General features: G+C 42.8%; 1 protein-coding gene across 1 annotated transcript in view; it reads left to right on the plus strand.

The window, feature by feature from the left end:
- The window catches only part of SEMA3A (semaphorin 3A), a 190413-nt gene that overhangs the window by 159728 nt on the left and 11212 nt on the right, over window positions 1-19473 (plus strand). Inside the window, exons 11-14 of the mRNA XM_083615606.1 lie at window positions 735-954; window positions 7059-7150; window positions 10632-10673; window positions 14392-14549. Coding sequence (XP_083471732.1) covers window positions 735-954; window positions 7059-7150; window positions 10632-10673; window positions 14392-14549 — 512 coding nt within the window. The remainder of the gene's footprint in view (window positions 1-734; window positions 955-7058; window positions 7151-10631; window positions 10674-14391; window positions 14550-19473) is intronic.

The raw sequence follows: 19473 nt of genomic DNA on the forward strand, positions 1-19473 counted from the left end.
CAGGTTATTTCAACACTAGGGCATTTGTGTTCTCAAATCAAAGGAAATGAACACAAAGTATAATAATGCTATCAATATTTTACACTTCAAGTGTTCAAAGCACTTTACACGTCTTTAGGAATGAGGCGAGAGGGAAGCTTGAAATGTGAACTTGAACAGGGCTGCCCCAATTCAGGTTGAGTAAAGCCCCCTTTGAGCTTGGTCCAAATTCACCTGGTACCACCTCCCCCTTCCCCAAGCTAAGAATTGTTTGGAGTTGGAGTAAGAGGTGAAGGCAGAGTGGAAGCCAAATCAGGTGTTTGACTGGAACTCTCTAACAGCACGATTTATCTGAATGCTCAGGCCAGTATTATTATTATCCCCATAAAATGCAATTTACCTACAGACACTTGGCAATCTTCTGCTAATGCTGAGATTTGAATTCAGCAAGTCACTGGCTTGCATATACTGGAGGGATTGTATATCCCAACACAGATTGACTCATCTATTTCTATATTGGCGATGCTAGGTTGTAACCAACTTTAGTCCTACTCAGAGTAGACCTATTAAAATAAAGGACACTACTAATAAAACCTCTGAGCAGGAGTAGCATTGGACACAGTATGATGATGATGCAGCAGCACCATGTAAAAACCTAAGGTTGTTGTGAAGACTTCAGTGTATACACTGAGGAAATGGGAATTTCACTGTTGTAATCTCTTGACAATATTCTCTTTTGCCATCCCCCTCCCCAGTGTCCAAGCAAAACATTTGGTGGCTTTGACTCAACCAAGGATCTTCCTGATGAAGTCATCACATTCGCAAGAAGCCACCCAGCGATGTACAACCCTGTATTTCCCATCAATAATCGCCCCATAATGATCAAAACAGATTTGGATTACCAGTTCACACAAATCGTGGTTGATCGGGTAGATGCAGAGGATGGCCAGTATGACGTCATGTTCATTGGGACAGGTAAGGCTCCGCAAACCTCTTTAGAACGTGAATGGAAAGCAGAGCAGAAGAGTCCAATATGTTTGGCATTCCTTCTGTGCAAGTACTGTCAACATGAATGGACTTGCACCAAAGCAGTTTTTGGTGGAAAGTAGCCAGTGCTATATTTCTAAAACAAGAGGTGCCAAAACTCACCATGAACGCCTCCCTTGTTCTCTTTGAATGGCAATGGCACCTGCCTGAGAGGTGCTGGAACTGAGTTCCGGTGGGTTCCTGCTGAAAAAGAGCCCTGTCTGTGTCTTCTAGTGTGGCTCACTGAATTGCTTACAGGCAAGGCTCGACTCTATTTTGGGTGGACTGCAATTTACTTGATTGACGTAATGACCACATCCATTTAAATAACTCTAGACCCAATTTCTCACTGGATGATAAACTTGTGTCTGGACTATGCCGTTTCAGTTTGTAGCTTGGAGCTTGCACATTTGAATAATTTCCCATATCCAAAATACTTCCCCAAAATAAATGTCCTGAATATAGCACGTTAGAGAGCACGCTAGTCCAAAACACTTTGTCTGCAGCAGCTTTTAGTTCTGTATTCTCCCTTCTGCTGCCAACCCCTGGGGACTCCCAATTTAATACTAATTCAATTAAAGCTTGGATTAAGTTCAAGCTGTGTGTGACTTCAGTCTTTTTTTATCCTGATCTCTGGAAAAGCAAGACTGTCCCCTTGTCTTCCGGTCTGCAGTCCTACCCAGCTCACAAGGAGCGCCAGCAGGCTTCCATCTTAAATCTCATCTGAGTCTGACAGTTACCTATCATAGAATCATAGAATCATAGAATCATAGAGTTGGAAGAGACCACAAGGGCCATCGAGTCCAACCCCCTGCCAAGCAGGAAACACCACCAGGGCACTCCTGGCATATGGTTGTCAAGCCTCTGCTTAAAGACCTCCAAAGAAGGAGACTCCACCACACTCCTTGGCAGCAAATTCCACTGTCAAACAGCTCTTACTGTCAGGAAGTTCTTCCTAATGTTTAGGTGGAATCTTCTTTCTTGTAGTTTGGATCCATTGCTCCGTGTCCGCTTCTCTGGAGCAGCAGAAAACAACCTTTCTCCCTCCTCTATGTGACATCCTTTTATATATTTGAACATGGCTATCATATCACCCCATAACCTCCTCTTCTCCAGGCTAAACATGCCCAGCTCCCTTAGCCGTTCCTCATAAGGCATCGTTTCCAGGCCTTTGTCCATTTTGGTTGCCCTCCTCTGGACACATTCCAGTTTGTCAGTGTCATTCTTGAACTGTGGTGCCCAGAACTGGACACAGTACTCCAGGTGAGGTCTGACCAGAGCAGAATACAGTGGCACTATTACTTCCCTTGATTAATCTCAGAGAACGAGATTATAATTCCCACTATAGCAAGGGCCACAGCAGCGTCACTTAAACAAAAATAAATGCTAAATGAAAATACCACCATCTTTTCCCGAGGTCTAGTGCAAGTTAAGGAGGAAGTAAGTTATGTTGTTTCCCTGAGTCTTAGTGGAAAGGAAATGTGATTAATTCAGCATTCTTGTTGTTTTAAGTATACATCTGGATAATTTGCTCTAACTCTCACCTCAGTGATGGTTCACTTCAATCCCTCTCCAGCAGACCAAAATGCATATTTTTGCCCTCATAATTTGACTTGAGGGCAGGAGCGGATCGTTTAACACAGTCTCGAGTCCATCTTTCAGTAAACGTGAATTAATAACAGTAATTTTATCTTGTAAGATGAGTTACTCGCCAAAGCTTGCTGATCTGAAATGAGGGGCCTGGTTCACTTTGTGTGAAATGGTTTGAAATATTATTCCACGTAAGCCTGATCTTGAGTACAGATAAAGCTTCGCTTTGGATGCCTGAGGGCCGATCAGAGACACTGTAGGGCTTAAGACATTGTGCATTTGACCTCAGAGGCTTTAGAGAGCAGCAAACCACTAATGGGGGGGGGAGGTCCCTCTTAAAATAGAACTATTTATCTTAAAGATTTAATGCCTATCTGCTAGGCTGACTTCTTTGGCTTTGTCAAACCTCTGTTGTAGAGTTCAAAATGTTTTAAACATGGCAATAATCCAGTTCTCCATTACTTTGTAGTGGTCTCTCCTCCTGCTGCAAGAACTTAAATCTTCCAGTCTTTGATGCTGACAAAATTGATATAGACTTTGTTTAAAATGGTAGCTTCCGAATGACATCCTTTGCCCCCTGCATCCCCGCACAACTTCTAAGCTTAGTAAAGTGTTTTTATCCCCTTCCCCTCTTCCACCTGGAATACTCCATTAAGAAAAACTGACAATTTGCAGGTCAGTTATTCTGCAGTGTTGGGTGAAGTGATTTGTCTGCCTACGGCAGGGGAAGCTTTTCACAGTAGAGGGAGAAATGTTATCACTGGCTGCCAAAAAAAAAAAAAAAAAGCTGCCGTTGGAGGCAGATGAACAGCGGCAAGGCCAAAAGTCGGTAATCCTGCACACACAGGATACATTTAAAGCACATCCAAAGGAAATTATTTCCCCTATAATTCTGGGCTCTTTAGTTTGCCCCTTGCAAACAGTTCTCAAAAAACCTGCAACAGACTAGCTATCGCCTGGTACCTTCACTATACAGTGGTACCTCTAGATGCGAACGGGATCCGTTCTGGAGCCTCGTCCGCATCTAGAAGCGAACGTAACCAGCGACGGCACGTCTGCGCATCCGCGCGTTGCTTTTCGCCGTTTCTGTGCATGCGTGTGAAGTCATTTTGAGTGTCCGCACATGTGCAAGCAGCAAAACCCGGAAGTAACGCGCTCCATTACTTCCGAGTTGCCGCAGAACGCAACTCAAACATGCTCATCCCGAAGCACATTCAACCCAAGGTATGACTGTACAGTCATACCTCATGTTACGTTTGCTTCATGTTACATTTTCTCAGGTAGCGTCCCGCAGCGACCCGGAAGTACCGGAAAGGGTTACTTCCAGGTTTTGCCGCTTGCGCATGCGCATGCGCAGTAGTGCTAAATCGTGCTTCGCGCAGTCATATTAGTCATATTAACCCCCAAATATTTTACTTTCTTAGCTAATGTTAAACCAGTCTCCTTCTGAAACCTCTCTTTCTCAATCGGTGTTAAGTTTTTCTCAAGAACTTTAGTTTTTGTCTTGTTCAGTTTAATATGACTGCTAAGAACTTAAACTTATTTAAAGATAACTATGAGAAATGTTGGACAGAAGTGAAAAAAGACTTAGAAATATGGTCAAATTTGAAGCTTTCCTTGTTGGGTCGAATTGCAGCTATAAAGATGAATGTATTGCCAAAAATGTTGTTTTTATTTCAATCATTGCAAATTTTGGACAAGATGGACTGTTTCAAGAAGTGGCAGAGAGATATTTCTAGATTTGTCTGGCAGGGCAAGAAGCCCAGAATAAAATTTAAAATATTAACTGATGCAAAGGAAAGAAGCGGATTTGCCCTGCCAGACCTTAAACTTTACTATGAATCAGCAGCATTCTGCTGCTTGAAAGACTGGCTGCTTCTTGAGAACACGGACATTTTGGACCTAGAAGGTTTTAACAATGTTTTTGGGTGGCATGCATATTTGTGGTACGACAAGGTTAAAGCACATAAAGCATTTAAAAACCATATTGTCAGGAAAGCATTGTTCAATGTCTGGATAAGATACAAAGACTTACTGGAAAATAAAACTCCAAGGTGGTTGTCACCAATGGGAGCGAAGGCTCAGAAAAAGCTCAATATGGAGGCTAAATGGCCGAAATATTGGGAAATATTGGAACAAGAAGGAGATAAATTGAACTTGCAGAGTTTTGAGAAATTAAAAGATAAAGTGTGAGACTGGCTTCATTATTATCAAATAAGAGAGGCCTATAATTTGGACAAAAAAATTGGCTTCCAGGTGGAAAAATGAAAATTGGAAACAGAATTGTTAGATCCCAAAACTAAGATACTTTCAAGAATGTATAACTTGCTGTTGAAATGGAATACGCAGGATGAAACGGTTAAATCTGCAATGATTAAATGGGCACAAGATATTGGTCATAACATTATGTTTGCGGACTGGGAACAGTTGTGGACCACCAGTATGAAATTTACGGCATGTAATGCCTTAAGAGAGAATATTATGAAAATGATGTACAGGTGGTACATGACACCAGTCAAGCTTGCAAAAATATATCATTTGCCCAATAACAAATGTTGGAAATGTAAAGAAAATGAAGGTACATTCTTTCACCTTTGGTGGACATGCCCAAAGATTAAGGCTTTCTGGGAGATGATCTATAATGAAATGAAAAAGGTGTTTAAATATACCTTCCTGAAGAAACCAGAGGCCTTTCTCCTGGGCATAGTCGGCCAATTGGTGCCAAAGAAGGATAGAACTTTCTTCATGTATGCAACAACAGCAGCAAGAATACTCATTGCAAAGTATTGGAAGACACAAGATTTACCCACCCTGGAAGAGTGGCAGATGAAGGTGACGGATTATATGGAACTAGCGGAAATGACTGGCAGAATCCGAGACCTGGGAGAAGAGTTGGTGGAAGAAGATTGGAAGAAATTTAAAGACTATTTGCAGAAACACTGTAAAATTAATGAATGTTAAAAATGATGCTAGATTGAAAATAAGTGGCAATAGCAACAAAGTTAATGAGAATATGCAAAAATGAATTGATAATGGATGAAAATACAGAGTTATAATATGTTAAGATATAGAGTTAAGATAAACGAAAGAGAGTAAGGATTTGCTGATTTGATTATTTAAATGGGAATACAAAAAGGGGAGGTGTGAGGAGGTCAAGGAAACAAGCTAATGAGTTTAAAGTTATAAAAAATGGATTTGTTTTTAACTCTTTTTTATCTATCCGTTTTTTATTTTGTATTTTGTATTTTTATTTTTTATTTTTTATGTATTTTTGTATGTTTTCTTTTTTTACCTTTTTCTTTTTCTATGTTTTTTTTTGTATTCTGTAAACCTATGTTTTTCTAAAATTTCAATAAATATTTTATAAAAAAAATAAATAAATCGCGCTTCGCGCATGCACACAAGTGCCAAATCGCACCGCGCACCTGCGCAAATACGGCACTTCAGGTTGGGGGCTGTTCACGTTGCGAACGGGCCTCTGGAATGGATCCCGTTCGCAACCAGAGGTACCACTGTACACCTTTAGGCGCCAGGCAAAAATGTTCCTTTTCAACCAGGCCTTTGCCTGACTTGATCTACATCCTATACCCTGCTTAAAAATGCTGGCTCTTTTGGGTTTCTTTGTTTTTTTATTAGGTTGCTGGTTTTGTTTTGACTTTATGTATTTTATATTTTATGTGAACTGCACTGAGACCTTCGGGTATAGAGCGGTGTGTGTGTATATATATATATATATATATATATATATATATATATATATATATCTTCCAGGGACGCCATCCCCTATGCCTGATAAGGTTCTGAGAAAACACAGCATCAATATTGGTTGCTGTATCTCAAAGAATCATAGAATTGGGAACCCAAAGGATCATATAGTCCAGTGCAGGACTCTCAACTCAAACTCTGCACTGTTCAGAATCACCAGCTGATTCCTAACAGATCTAACAACTTAATTAATTTGGCAGTGTCCCTCCAGCTGTCTGTCGATCCCCATGAAGTCTCACTTTCACATCTGCCCTTGTATTATTATTTTAAAAAAGAAAAGAAAAAGAAAACATGAAATACTTTGGACTTGAGAATAAATCATAAAGTGTAGCCCTGGCTGATCCTGTGTATTCCTGGCTTTAAATACACATTTGTGGCAGCTGACATTTCATTGGTAACATTACACTGCCCTGTTCATTTGCTGACAGCTAAAATGGGTTCAGGGTTCAGATTTTGGGGTTTTTTTTGCAATTAAAAGATTTCAATATAATCCTTCTTTGGAAACTTTTAAGAACTTTTGAGATCATTTTGAAGGTAAGTGGGTATTGTATGGAGCCGACTCTAAAGAATGCATTGCTGCATAATCCCCTTTTTGAAATACGATGATTTGTATTGTGGGAAACGTAAAACTTCTGTAGATATGAGATTGGACTGCTCTTGGACTCAAGGGGGGAAATGGTTATCTGTTTTTATTTCAGATATTGGGACAGTTTTGAAAGTAGTTTCTATCCCTAAAGAGACCTGGCATGATTTGGAGGACGTTTTGCTGGAAGAAATGACAGTCTTTCGGGTGAGTGTGACTGAAAAGTTGGTTATCTGTTTTCGCTCCCCTGCTGCTACTGCCCCCGCCACCCCCTGCAGGCAGCTGAGGCAGGCACGCAAGAGTCCAGCAAACCTTTCTAATTAGCTTCTCAATTAGAGATTCAGGCACTAGTCAAAATAAACCTCAGAGCTTTCAGTGCCAGTTGTGAGCTAATAGCAAAAATTATATTGCTGACTCTCCTCCCCTCCTTTCCCCCCCCCCCCTTGTTCACTGGGCCGCTAAAACCAATAGATATGACTGTTTGCAATTTACAGTGAAAACCATCTGTAACATTTGAAGGTCTTGCTGCCTGTCTTCTCCCCAGAAAAATATACAGAATTAATTCTACATCTGGGCATATGACATGAAGACAAAGGCGTAGTGAAAAGTCTGTTATCTGACATTGAGGGTTTCTATGACATGACAATTAAGAATAATTTTGAAGAAGTACACAATGTAGGCAAAAGTTGGCATGGTTTTAGGAGCTGATTTCCAATGCATGTTTTTGTTTAAATGGATTTTGATCTTGTGCCATCCTGGGGAGTATGGAGAAAATGAGAAGATAAAGCTGAGATTGAGTTGTACTGCCGATTAATCAACTTGATTCAATAAACATTTTGATCAGTTAAAAACTTGTCCCATAGTCAGGCAGGCAGATTTAAAAAAAAATGAGTTACTTTAATGTAAGAATTTACAATTTATCTTGGAAGTGGGATTCCACATCTCTCCTACGCAGCGAGGGATGCCTTTTTAAAGATGATGCCAACTGCAACATATGGAAGCATTGTCTAGAAACAAAGGGAATTGTTTGTTTTCCTTGCTCAATGGTAGATCACAGAGATTGGAGGGCCTCAGGTGTGATGCCTGGATCCCTTGACTGGATCCCCAGAGAGCCAGAGCCAGTCGTTGTAGATGCTTCTGACCTAGATGGACCAAGCATCTGAGAGCTTCCAGTCTTTCATCAGAATTCTTGTTTACTCATCTGCAAATTTATGTAGATTTACTTAATTAATCGTCACTGTTAAAACTTAACTGGCTAAGAATTAAAAAAGAAAGAAAATGACAGTCCTGTTCTGATTCACAAATCCTCTCAGGCTGTCCCATGTCAAGATTTCCCTTCTCCTAGAAGCAGCATCCTACAAAGCGAGACTTCTTGATTTCCGCCCATCCCAACACTTGCTTGCTTTGCCTTATGAATAGGCACCATGTTATTTGGGCCATGTATTCTAGGACTGTTTGCATGCAACGTTCTGGGCTTTACATTAGAAGTGCAAGCTGTGTGTGAATGAGACACTGACTCAGTGAGGTGTGCCTCATTGTCAGGTTCCGGTTAATTGTGCAGGGGGTATCTGAGCCCCTGGTTTTGAATAAGAAATAAATTTCAAGGAATGAGATGAAATCACAAGAGTCACTGGTGGCCTGTGGTTGTTTTCTCTGTTGCCTGCAGCAAATCGGCTACTTATAATATAAAGCAGTCTAGGGACCTGGCCGTTGCATGAGCTTCTACAAATGAAACAAAACGAATGCCACGCTCCGTTAAGCCAAAAATTAAAGAGACAAGCCAAGAGCTTAATTTCTAAAAGGAGAGGTGCTTTGTCTCACTTTCTGGAACAAATCATGTCTTCTGTCCTGAAGGTTTTTGCCTTACATTTCAGATGCCTAGAGGTAGGCTATGGTGACTCAGATTGGGGGGGGGGGGAGAGAGTGAGAGAGAAGACCATTGTATCACATTTTCCAGCCTTGAAAAAGTGGTTTCCAACTTTGGTTTTGAGTCCCACCACCTGTGCTGGGGCGGGCATGGAGCTGTGATGAGTAGTTGACCCATGCATGTCTGGGGCGGAGCCAGAGCAGTATCTGATCAATCAGAAACAGAGGCTGGCAGAATCTGGCGAGGTGAGTCCTTAGCCAAAAAAAACGGGTGGACTCAGTGATGAAACTGACAGCAAAAACATCTTCGACAGCTGACATTGAGGCTGAAACTCCACCCTTAGTGTCCGTTGCACATGTGGGCAGGAGGACGGGTGCTTAGCTACCTCCTTGTCTCTTGCTTTCCGCTTGTCCCAAGCTAATTCCAAAGTCCAAACTGGCTTAGCAGTCAGGAGAGAAAGTGGTAGGAGAAAGACAGGCTTGGCAAAGGTGCTATTTGGTGTGGCAGTGCAGATTTGCCCTTGCTTTGCCCTTGAAGGGCAAAAAGAAAAGGTAGAAAGAAGGGACCACCAGAAACTGTTAGAAGGAGGCATTGCAATTTCTTTGCTCCCTTGCTGCGTTGAACATCCTGGTGTGAAGGTGCCTGGGGATGCACACACCTCAACATTCAGCATGACCCCAAGAGCTCCTTATCAGCTGCCATAAAATACTGTTGAAATTATTCTCCTTGCAGGTGCAGCTGGAGTTTGAAGGGGGGTTGGTTAATGCGCCAAAGGAATCGAGTCCTAGGTAGAAATCTGATACGAAGTTTCAATGCAACCCATCACTTTTGAGTTTTCCCATATCCCTGGGGTGGGTGGATCTAATTTTATGTCACCAAAGAATGAATTTAACAGCCTGAGTTGCAGTATACCGAACACAACACTTTTCATTGACAGCTCCAGCCAAACTGAAGGCATTCCAGATGTATTGCACTGATAACAAATGCCTTTTTAACCTGATTTGTGCAGTGTCTCCCTGAACAGCTGAGCAAACATTTCGGTAAGGCCTGTAATTGATGCCTTCCAATACCAGGTTTAATAACCCATTTGCACTGGAGAGTCTGCATGCTTAGCATCTACTGAGCCATATCCAGTTCCCCATGGGCTCGCCGGGGGTGAAGTGTGAAAGCTTGAAGCAGGCTATGTCAGCGTACCTTGATCGAAACTGAACCCGTATGAGGAAACTATAAGAAAATAGAAAGGTCTACAATCCATAAGGCAGATCTACACATATTCCTCAGTGTGGAATTCCTACCAGAAATAGCTGCCCTGCTCGGAGTTGTCCCCCTCTACATACCATTTTGCATATTTACTGGTATGGCGACATCATCATGATCTGCAGTTCCCTGTCCCCCTAGCAGTTGCCAATATTATGAAGCAAAGAAATCACACAGCAGTTGATAAGCCCTGAAGAAGAGGGACCCTGGTTAGCTTCAGTATGATGCTAAACCATGGTTAAAGGGGGGATGATTCCCACTGAGAAAGGGACATAAGTGTGCATTCCTGAAGCTGGCTCCCAATTTGCAAACCGCTATTTTTGCAGGACTGCTATGACGCCTCCACTGGACCTTTGTAGAATGCATGCTTGATTAATCCTGGTGTTGAGTTTCAACATGCACAATTGCGCAGGCACAAATCCATTTGAATGCATCCATAGCAACAACGGTGTTTCAGCGTGAAAGTCAGTAAGAGCAATCCACGCCGAGGCACCCAGTTCTCATCGTCTTAAGGGAAGCAGCTATTTAAAGCATCTTTGCTATAACTGTAACTCTCTTTTCCAGGAACCCACAGCTATTTCAGCCATGAAGATTTCCACAAAGCAGGTACTGTACATACAATCTTGAGACTCTTAAATAGTTATTGGGTCCCATATTTCAGAGACCTTAACTTGCTTGCCTGAAAATATATTGGTGCCAGCTGCCTCCCATTCCTTTTCATAAATGTTTCTAGTTTCTTATGGAAATTCTGACAGACAAAGAAGAGGGAAAGTCTTGACGTGTGCTTCGCTAGCTATGAAGTGGAAATGAACTGCCTAATTAGTCTCTGAAACAAAGATCTTTGTTTCGAGCTCTAGAGATGTTGCATCCCCAGGAGTCACTGGCTGCAGGTCATGAGGGTCAAAACTCCTGTTCTCCAACATTCGCACAATCACTACCAGGCTTGCTTCTCACCTGCTTCTTTCTCTATAACACCAACTAGGGGCTAATGAATGTGCAAAATGCACTTTTACAAAGACCCATTGATCACAATGGAAGTTTTCAGTGCAGGGGTCAGCAAACTTTTTCAGCAGGGGGCCGGTCCACTATCCCTCAGACCTTGTGGGGGGCCGGACTATATTTTGGAGAGAGAAAAATGAACTAATTCCTATGCCCCACAAATAACCCAGGGATGCATTTTAAATAAAAGCACACATTCTACTCATGTAAAAACACACTGATTCCCGGACCGTCCATGGGCCGGATTGAGAAGGCGATTGGGCTGGATCTGCCTCCCGGGCCTTAGTTTGCCTACCGATGAACTAGGGGCGAATGAATGTGCAAGATTCACTTTTACAAAGACCCATTGATCACAATGGAAGTTTTCAGTGTTTAGCGACTGCTTTATACAAAGTGGGAGTTGTCATGCTATCGATGTCAAGCAATTGCTACCCATCTGGAACCACCATGAGCTGGTGATTTCCAGGATGCAGGAAGCCAGCCTGGCTTGTGTTTTAACATGCTAAATTCAGGGGTCCCTTGTTTGGCACAGTTTTAACTCCCCCAGCCTTGACTGAGTCTTACTTCGATTACACTCAGGAATATAGGGGAATGTGGCCATCCACAAATGCATGACAGTACTTTGGCAGTCAGAATTTGGGAGGCACTTCAGACATGACGAAGGGAAGACATGAAAGAGGGGCCATTCTGGCAAAGGAACCCAGAGGGCTTGGTTCCCATAGCACACTTTAGCACCTTGCACCATAGCTGTCAACCTTCCCTTTTTTTGCGGGAAATTCCCTTATTCCATTTCCCACTGCTTCCTGCTACTATCCCAGATTGTTAGATATCCCATAGACTGTCCCCGGGACAGGTGAAACTGCTGATCCCTTATTTTCGAGGCTCCCTAGGACAGGTAAGGCTGCTGATCCCTTAATTTTGAGGCTGCTGACCCCTTATTTTCAAATCTGAAAGTTGACAGCTATGCCTTGCACCACCCTACATCCTTGAAGCAGCCTGAAGATGCAGAGTGAGTCCACTTTCTTTAGACCTTCTGCACTATGGGAAGATTGGCCTGCCTGTCTCTAAAGCTGCTCACCATGGAATCTGTTGGGGAGAAAATGTGAGAGTTCTCTTATCCATTAGATGAAGCTGCATTAAAATTGAGCCTTATTGGCCAAAGGCTATGAGGGAGGGCCATAGCTTAGCTCTGCGTGTTAAATCTCCAGCATCTCCAGGGACGTCCAGCAGACTCACCCGTGGATTGTTGGTCTGACTTTGTACAGGGCTGGTTTTATAATGTAGAGTTACATATCGGAATTAGGCTTCTAACGTAAATAAGGAGCATCACGCTTGGGCACAGGATCTTCTTACAACAACTAGAGTAATGGTGGCTGAAACGGACACATTTTGTAAAAATGAAACTTGTGAGACAGACTTTGATAGGCGTTTGGAAACATTTTGTGTGTGATTTCTGGAACATATTGAGGCAAGCTGCAGATACACCACAAGCCCATGTTCTATTTATGTAACTTTTCTAAATTTACAACAAATCTTTCAGATGCATATGTTTGGTATTCTTTTTAAAGATATGAAAACAGATGTGTATCATATCAGCCACTGATATAGCTTTCGATGAGAAAGGGGTAAAGCCATCTCAATAGTCAGAATTCTGGGCAGTCCAGCTAGGAACCCCATTGAGTACTGGAAACTTGCCTAAAATGAATGAGTTTGACATGAAATATTTTGTTTGGGGCCACTTCCCTCGCACAGTTTATCACCTAAAACAACAAGGGGTAGGGGGAGATTTAAAAGAATGTGCTATTCTAGAGAAAACTATTTTCAAAACAAAGCTGTCAAGTATATATATATATATATATATATATATATATATATTCATATGGTACCAGAATGCTCTGCTTTTGATTATTTTTACAAGTACATTCTTTTTAAAGGAGCAGATTACACTGTATAATGAACCATGCATTTAAGCACAACTTCTCGATCAAAGGCCCCTTTATGTATTCAGGAGGGATTACAATTCTCCCTGATCCCTCGGAAAACAAATTTACAATATTAAAAGTTTTCTCTAGCTAAGTTATTCACGTAAAGTGAAGCCTATAAAGTGTTGGTGTAGCCCCAAGTGAAGGGAGGAGGAAAGAAAACAATACACGTAGGTGATGCACTATGACAAGCTCCTGGCATTGATTGCATCTTTGAATTAGAGGCGTTTTTGAGAGCATGTTGATTCCTGATTCTTGTGCACTCGCAGCTTTAGATATTAAATGCATTGTTCTTTGTGAACTTGGGGCTTTTCATGGAGTGACGTGATGAACTTTACGTCCCGTGCAGAGCAAAAGATAACAAATCAAAGCAGCCTCCCAAAACTCATCCCTTGGCTGCCTCCCTCCCCACTGAAGCAAACAGAAGAGCTTGTGCCGTCAGATGCTCTGTGGGAGCAGAGGGGCTGTTGCAGACCTCCAAAGTCGAGGCAGCGTGTTTTTCTCCAGGTTTTTCTGCTTAATCAGGTGGTGGCAGAAGACTCTTGTTAGTTAACCTTCCAAATGAATCAAGTTCATGAAACGCTTGATACTTCTGTGATAGTTCAGGTACAAGAACAAAGGGTTTTGCCGTGCAGGAGAAACCTTAATTTGTCAGGCTGGAGATGGTGTTCAGGATTCAGTTGACCTGGAAGGGAGGATGGGCAGATAGGCAGGTGTGGACTATGGAAATGTGGAGTGGGAAGCTGGTATGTACAGGAATCCACATTCCCATGTTCAGCTGCATGATGTAATGTTCAAAAAGGGCCTTGCAGCACTTTAGGCACAGCTGGAAATTATGATTCTCCCTATGGGAGATTCCTTTATAAAGATAGATGGATTCTGGTCTGTATCAAATTTGCATATATTTGTTCCTAAAAGTCCATTCCATCCTGTTTCTGTATTTATCTGCAACTTACCTTTTTTATTAAAAAAAATGCATGCAAAATCCTATTTGATTTTTTAAAAGACTATTTAAATACAGTTGTAATTACATATCCTATTGCAGTATGCATTTCTAAATATGTTTTATCCTAAAACGTTTTGAGCCAAGAATTGTGGTCCACACATTAGTCTGGGAGGAGTGAGACAGGTCGGTCCACACTGGAATCCACACAAATGGAATTTCTTAACCAATTTGATCCTTAACACAGAGAAGAAGCAAGAGTCGAATGACTCTGAATTTTAGAACTTGTGCGGCATGTTGAAAGTGCTAAAAGTGCTGAGAGATAAATGAAGGAGATTCTTCTTGAACGAAACAGGCTTACTTACCATGTCTCTCTCTCTCTCTCTCCTGCCACAAACAGCAACAGCTCTACATTGGCTCAGCTGTTGGAGTTTCACAGCTTCCTTTGCACCGCTGTGATGTGTATGGTAAAGCCTGTGCAGAGTGCTGCCTTGCTAGGGACCCATACTGCGCCTGGGATGGCGCCTCGTGCTCTCGTTACTTTCCCACCGCTAAGAGGTAAGGATGGATTTGAGTGTCTTTCTACTTCTCCTTCAAGGTCCTCACCTGATTCCTTAAGTGACGGTTTCAAGCAGTAGTGGGCACCATGGTGGGGCAGCAGCGCACACCTGACTGTCGGCCACCTGCATTGCTGTGGGGTGTGTGTGGCATGGCATGAGGCAAATGCACTGGTGGAGCTAATCCGTCAGGCTTTCCACCTGACCACTACTTAGCCTATGACCAGCAGTCAGGGGAGTGCTGCTGCCCCATCTTATTCTTTTTTTAAAAAAAAATAATTTTTATTAACTGGCCAATCACATCAAATTAAATCACATCACATAAATTCCAAATTACAAAGCCAAATTTTTAAATTTTGTTGGGGGAACCCATACTTCAAGATCCAAAGGGGGATTCAGATCATCTTCTTATTACTGCGTTAATGTCCAAATCAGTCCCAATCAGTCCAAACAAAATTCATAATTCTATCCAGTCTTATCTTGGTGTTTCCACATCATATCTTGTTCATATAATTTCTATTTTTCCTTTACGATCTCTTCTGTTAGTCTCCTTAAGCCGATAAGCAAAATAATAATCCTGTGTGGATTTCCCATTCCTCCACTAAGTCCAGATGGTTTCCATATATCTCCTTCGTAGATAACATCGCTCTTTCCATCATAAATTTGGCATTTGTCGCTCTTAAGTCCCACCGAGAAGTTGATCCACGATATGTAAACAACTCTATTTCTCTCTTTCTCCTCCCAGACCCAAGAGCTCCAACAATGCCTCCCAAAATGGCGATGGCATTTTTAACTGCGTCATTCCAAAACTCTTAGCTTTCCAGCTTCATCTTGAAACATTGCTTTGGTTCGAAAGTTTATCTCCACACATCCTTAAATCCACAGCTTAAGTCCTTAGTTTCTGACTCATTAGGGGAGGGGATTCTTGTTAAATCACATAAGAAAAAGGAAGGCAGGTTTTTCCCCCCTCCCCCCTCAGTCATACCGTATCTTGACGTATCTTCTCATATTTTATTCTTGTCTTGTTATCAGAGATCTCTTCTGTCAGCAGTCTTTACTCCCCTTTTTCCTTGAAGCATGTGCAATTTATCTCGTCCAAATTGTTTCTTTTGAAGTTGCTTGCAACTAGCGGCGCGAATCAGGGACGGCGTCCAGGAGTGCCGGAATCCCACAGGAGGGCTTTGTGCCTAGTGCCCCCACCCCCACAAATTCGGGGGTGGTATAGGGCACAGCAGGCAAGGGCCATCCCCCCCACAATCCTGGGGGGGTTAAGGAGGCTAATTACCCCCATCATAGCCTCCAAATTACCTCGTGTGGGTCGGAGAGATGTTATTGTCAGCCATCTTCCGATGCGCCACCTAGTGGCCCCCCGCTGCTGCCCCATCTTCCTCTACTCGTTTCAAGTGATACCTGGGTTCTGCTTAGACACTTGGTTCCAAAACTTTCCCCCTGCGGACCACATGGAAATTGCCAAAAAAAAAAAAACAACAACCATGGCAGATTGCTTCATGATTTTTCAGCCCATTGTAGCAGTGTGCTGTGCTAAGTGCTGTATGATTCTTAGTTCTATTTTTAATTGTCGTTTATATATTTTATATTCTGTTGCGCTACAACAGGAATTCCACAGAAGAATTCATAGAAATAAGCAACACAGTGAACATGCAATTAATAATCAATATAAATATTCAGTGTGCATCTTCAGCCACTGATCCCTGGACACATTATGAACCACCACAATTTGGGAACTCCTGGCTTAGACTGTGGCCACATTCAGGTGTTCACCTGAACACAAGAAGGCTTCACCTGGGAATGGAGGCAGGGGTGCACATTGAAGTCTTGCGCCAATGAGTCTGGCTGCGCAGGCTCCACTTCTGGTCTTTGCATGTTTAGCGCAAAGGTCTGAAGACTGTTTCTGAGCATGCTCTGTTGTACACCTGGGAGCCCTGTCTAGTCAGGGTTCCAGATCACTCATACTTTTCACTTAGAAACCATCTGCAGACCATAAGCATACAACTATCTGGAGAGGAGCCTGTGCACCTGAGGACATTGGACCAATCCCCTCATGCACGTCCCTGAGAACTTCCAGAGATAAAGCCTTCCTGTGCTGAAGCAAATTCCTGAACACACCATTCATGGTGGCATCTGTCTGTCTTGAGAGACAATGGAGAAGTCCGCCTTTGGAGGTGAAGTCAAACCATTGGGAGGCTGCAGTGCCTGATGTGTCAGTAGAGACCGATACGGGAGAGACATGTTTTTGTTGCAGTTTGTCTGTTCATATTGAGGCTACAAATGATTTAGATTAGCAGGTTTCCTAATTAGTATAAATTTCCCCCATATTTGTGAGTGGGACTAGATCCATGGGTATAACCCTAGCTCACTGATGTAAAAAGCCATTGGGTTGTATTCAGCTACGTTTCAGCAGCAAACCTACTGAAAGCAACAGGCCTAAGTTGGCCATGTCTATGAATTTCAGTGGGTCTAAGTAGTACTTAGACTGAATACAGCCTAATATATCTTTTAGATTTATCTAATATATCTTTTAGATTTTGACTAAATCCAAAGAAGCTTCACTGAATACAACAGATGCCAGGGGTGGAAAATGTGAGGTTTTTTCCTGGCTCCTTGACTTCTGCTTCCGTGATGAGCTTCCATCATTGTTCAGACACCTAATCCTCTTTTCTCTCCCCCACAACCCACTTGCCTGACTTCTTCTTCCTTCGCTGTTTCTTTTCTTCTCCAAGCGAAGTGTTCAGCCTCTTCACAACATCTTTGTTTGCCCTGTTCTTTCTTCTGCTCAAAAGCATCTCTTTTTCATGGGTTGAACAGGGAGTTTTTTGCCACTACTGTTTTGATACAAAGGAAGTGGACAAAGCAAACACAGACATAGTTCTCCTTTCTACAGTGCAGATTTTCTTTTTGAAAAGGTACAAAACATTATTAAAGCAAAGAAAGAGAGATCCAGTAAGTGGTTTGGTGTTGCTTAAAGACATGTTGCTATGAGTTGTAATAATAATTTTGGTACCGATTCAAGCCACGAACTGGTTTTTAACCTAATGTTCTAACCAAGACATATAATTCATCCTATTCTGTGGTAAGCATTGCTTTAGATTTTTTAACCCAAGCACCTGAGGTTTACTTAAATTCTGACTCTAGTCATCAGCACTTCATTGTCCTGCATCACCAAACTGGTGGCCAAGCCATACTGAATAACTATTAACTCATGCCTTTTATGCACATTTTTTCTCTCCCATAGAATCCTGGGAAGTGCCGTTTGTTAAGGGTGCTGGGAATTGTAGCTCTGCAAAGGGCAGACTACAGTTCCCAGGACACTTGAGGCATGCTTTAAAGGTATGGCATGTACACTGTGGGTTAAACCACAGAGCCTGGGGCTTGCCAATCAGAAGGTCGGCGGTTCGAATCCCTGCGACGGGGTGAGCTCCCGTTGCTCGGTCCCTGCTCCTGCCAACCTTAGCAGTTCGAAAGCACGTCAAAGTGCAAGTAGATAAATAGGGACCGCTCCGGCGGGAAGGTAAATGGCGTTTCCGTGCGCTGCTCTGGTTTGCCAGAAGCAGCTTAGTCCTGCTGGCCACATGACCCGGAAGCTGTACACCGGCTCCCTTGGCCAATAATGTGAGATGAGCACCGCAACCCCAGAGTCGGTCACGACTGGACCTAATGGTCAGGGGTCTCTTTACCTTTACCTTTATGTACGCAGCAGTCTAGAATGGAGATACTTAGCCTTTTTTTGGCAGCCTCCCTTGGTCACATTCCAGCAGCAGGTGTTGCCAGAAATGGGTGTCCCACACAGGCTCACAGCCCCCCCCCCACTCCCAGTTGATCCATGCAGATCATCTGAAGAGGACAGTTATTGCCCGCTTCCCAGTCATCGGGAGGTTTAATTTGCACTGTGTCTACTTAATTTTTTAAAAAGATTTTGTTGCCATCAGAACTAGTGGGGTTTTGGTTACCAAGAAGAGGGAATAACCATTTGAGGGAGTGGATCTTCCCTGGGCCAGGGGTTAGCTACCCCTAGCCTGGATACCTCTGAATGTCTGTTGAGGAAATGAAATAATCTAAAGAAACTGGGTTAGAGAAATCTTGGCTGATCTCACTTTCTCTGAGAAGATGCCGCATTTGAGATTGGGCTGCATACATGCCGCACACTGAAAGCGCATTTGAAGCGTGTTATTTACCTCAAAGAATTGTGTGTTTGTCATTTGTTACAGGTTGCTAGGAGGTGTAACTCTGAGAGGGGAAAGGGGCAGTGCCCAGAATTACTGGAGGGAAGGAATGTGTTTTGAATGTGCTTTAATGGCATTGTGTGCGCATGGCTGTACTCTAGATTGAAGGAAGCCATGGCTCCCTGGTGCGCACGCCGAACTCTCCTGAATCCAACTGCCTGCATCTCAGACACTTAATTTAGTTGTAATCAATACCCCTCAGGGCCTTGGCTACTGCAGCAACCATGTTCACTTGGGTTGGAATTATTGACTTCTGAATGCGAACACTGTCAGAAAATGGTTTGGATTGTTGTTCACAAAAGGAATGGATCATTTCCTTCGAGCATCCATATCTCTGGGTGACATCTCTCTCTGAATATACCTAATAATAATCCCTAGCGTTGTCTGCTTGACCCATTTGCTTTCCTGACAGAGGCATCCAGCAGGAGAAACCTCCCCAAATTGTTTTTAGGCCAAGAAAATCTTCACCAGCTCAGTTTCTGTGGGTCAGGCTGCACTTCCAAAGTATCTCCCCCTCCCCTTTTTTGTTGTTTAGTCGTTTAGTTGTGTCTGATTCTTCGTGACCCCCTGGACCAGAGCACGCCAGGCACTCCTGTCTTCCACTGCCTCCCGCAGTTTGGTCAAACTCCTGTTAGTATCTTCAAGAACACTGTCCAACCATCTCGTCCTCTGTCGTCCCCTTCT

This window comes from Podarcis filfolensis, assembly GCF_964270895.1.
Source record: "Podarcis filfolensis genome assembly, chromosome: 5".
NCBI classification, from domain to species: domain Eukaryota; kingdom Metazoa; phylum Chordata; class Lepidosauria; order Squamata; family Lacertidae; genus Podarcis; species Podarcis filfolensis.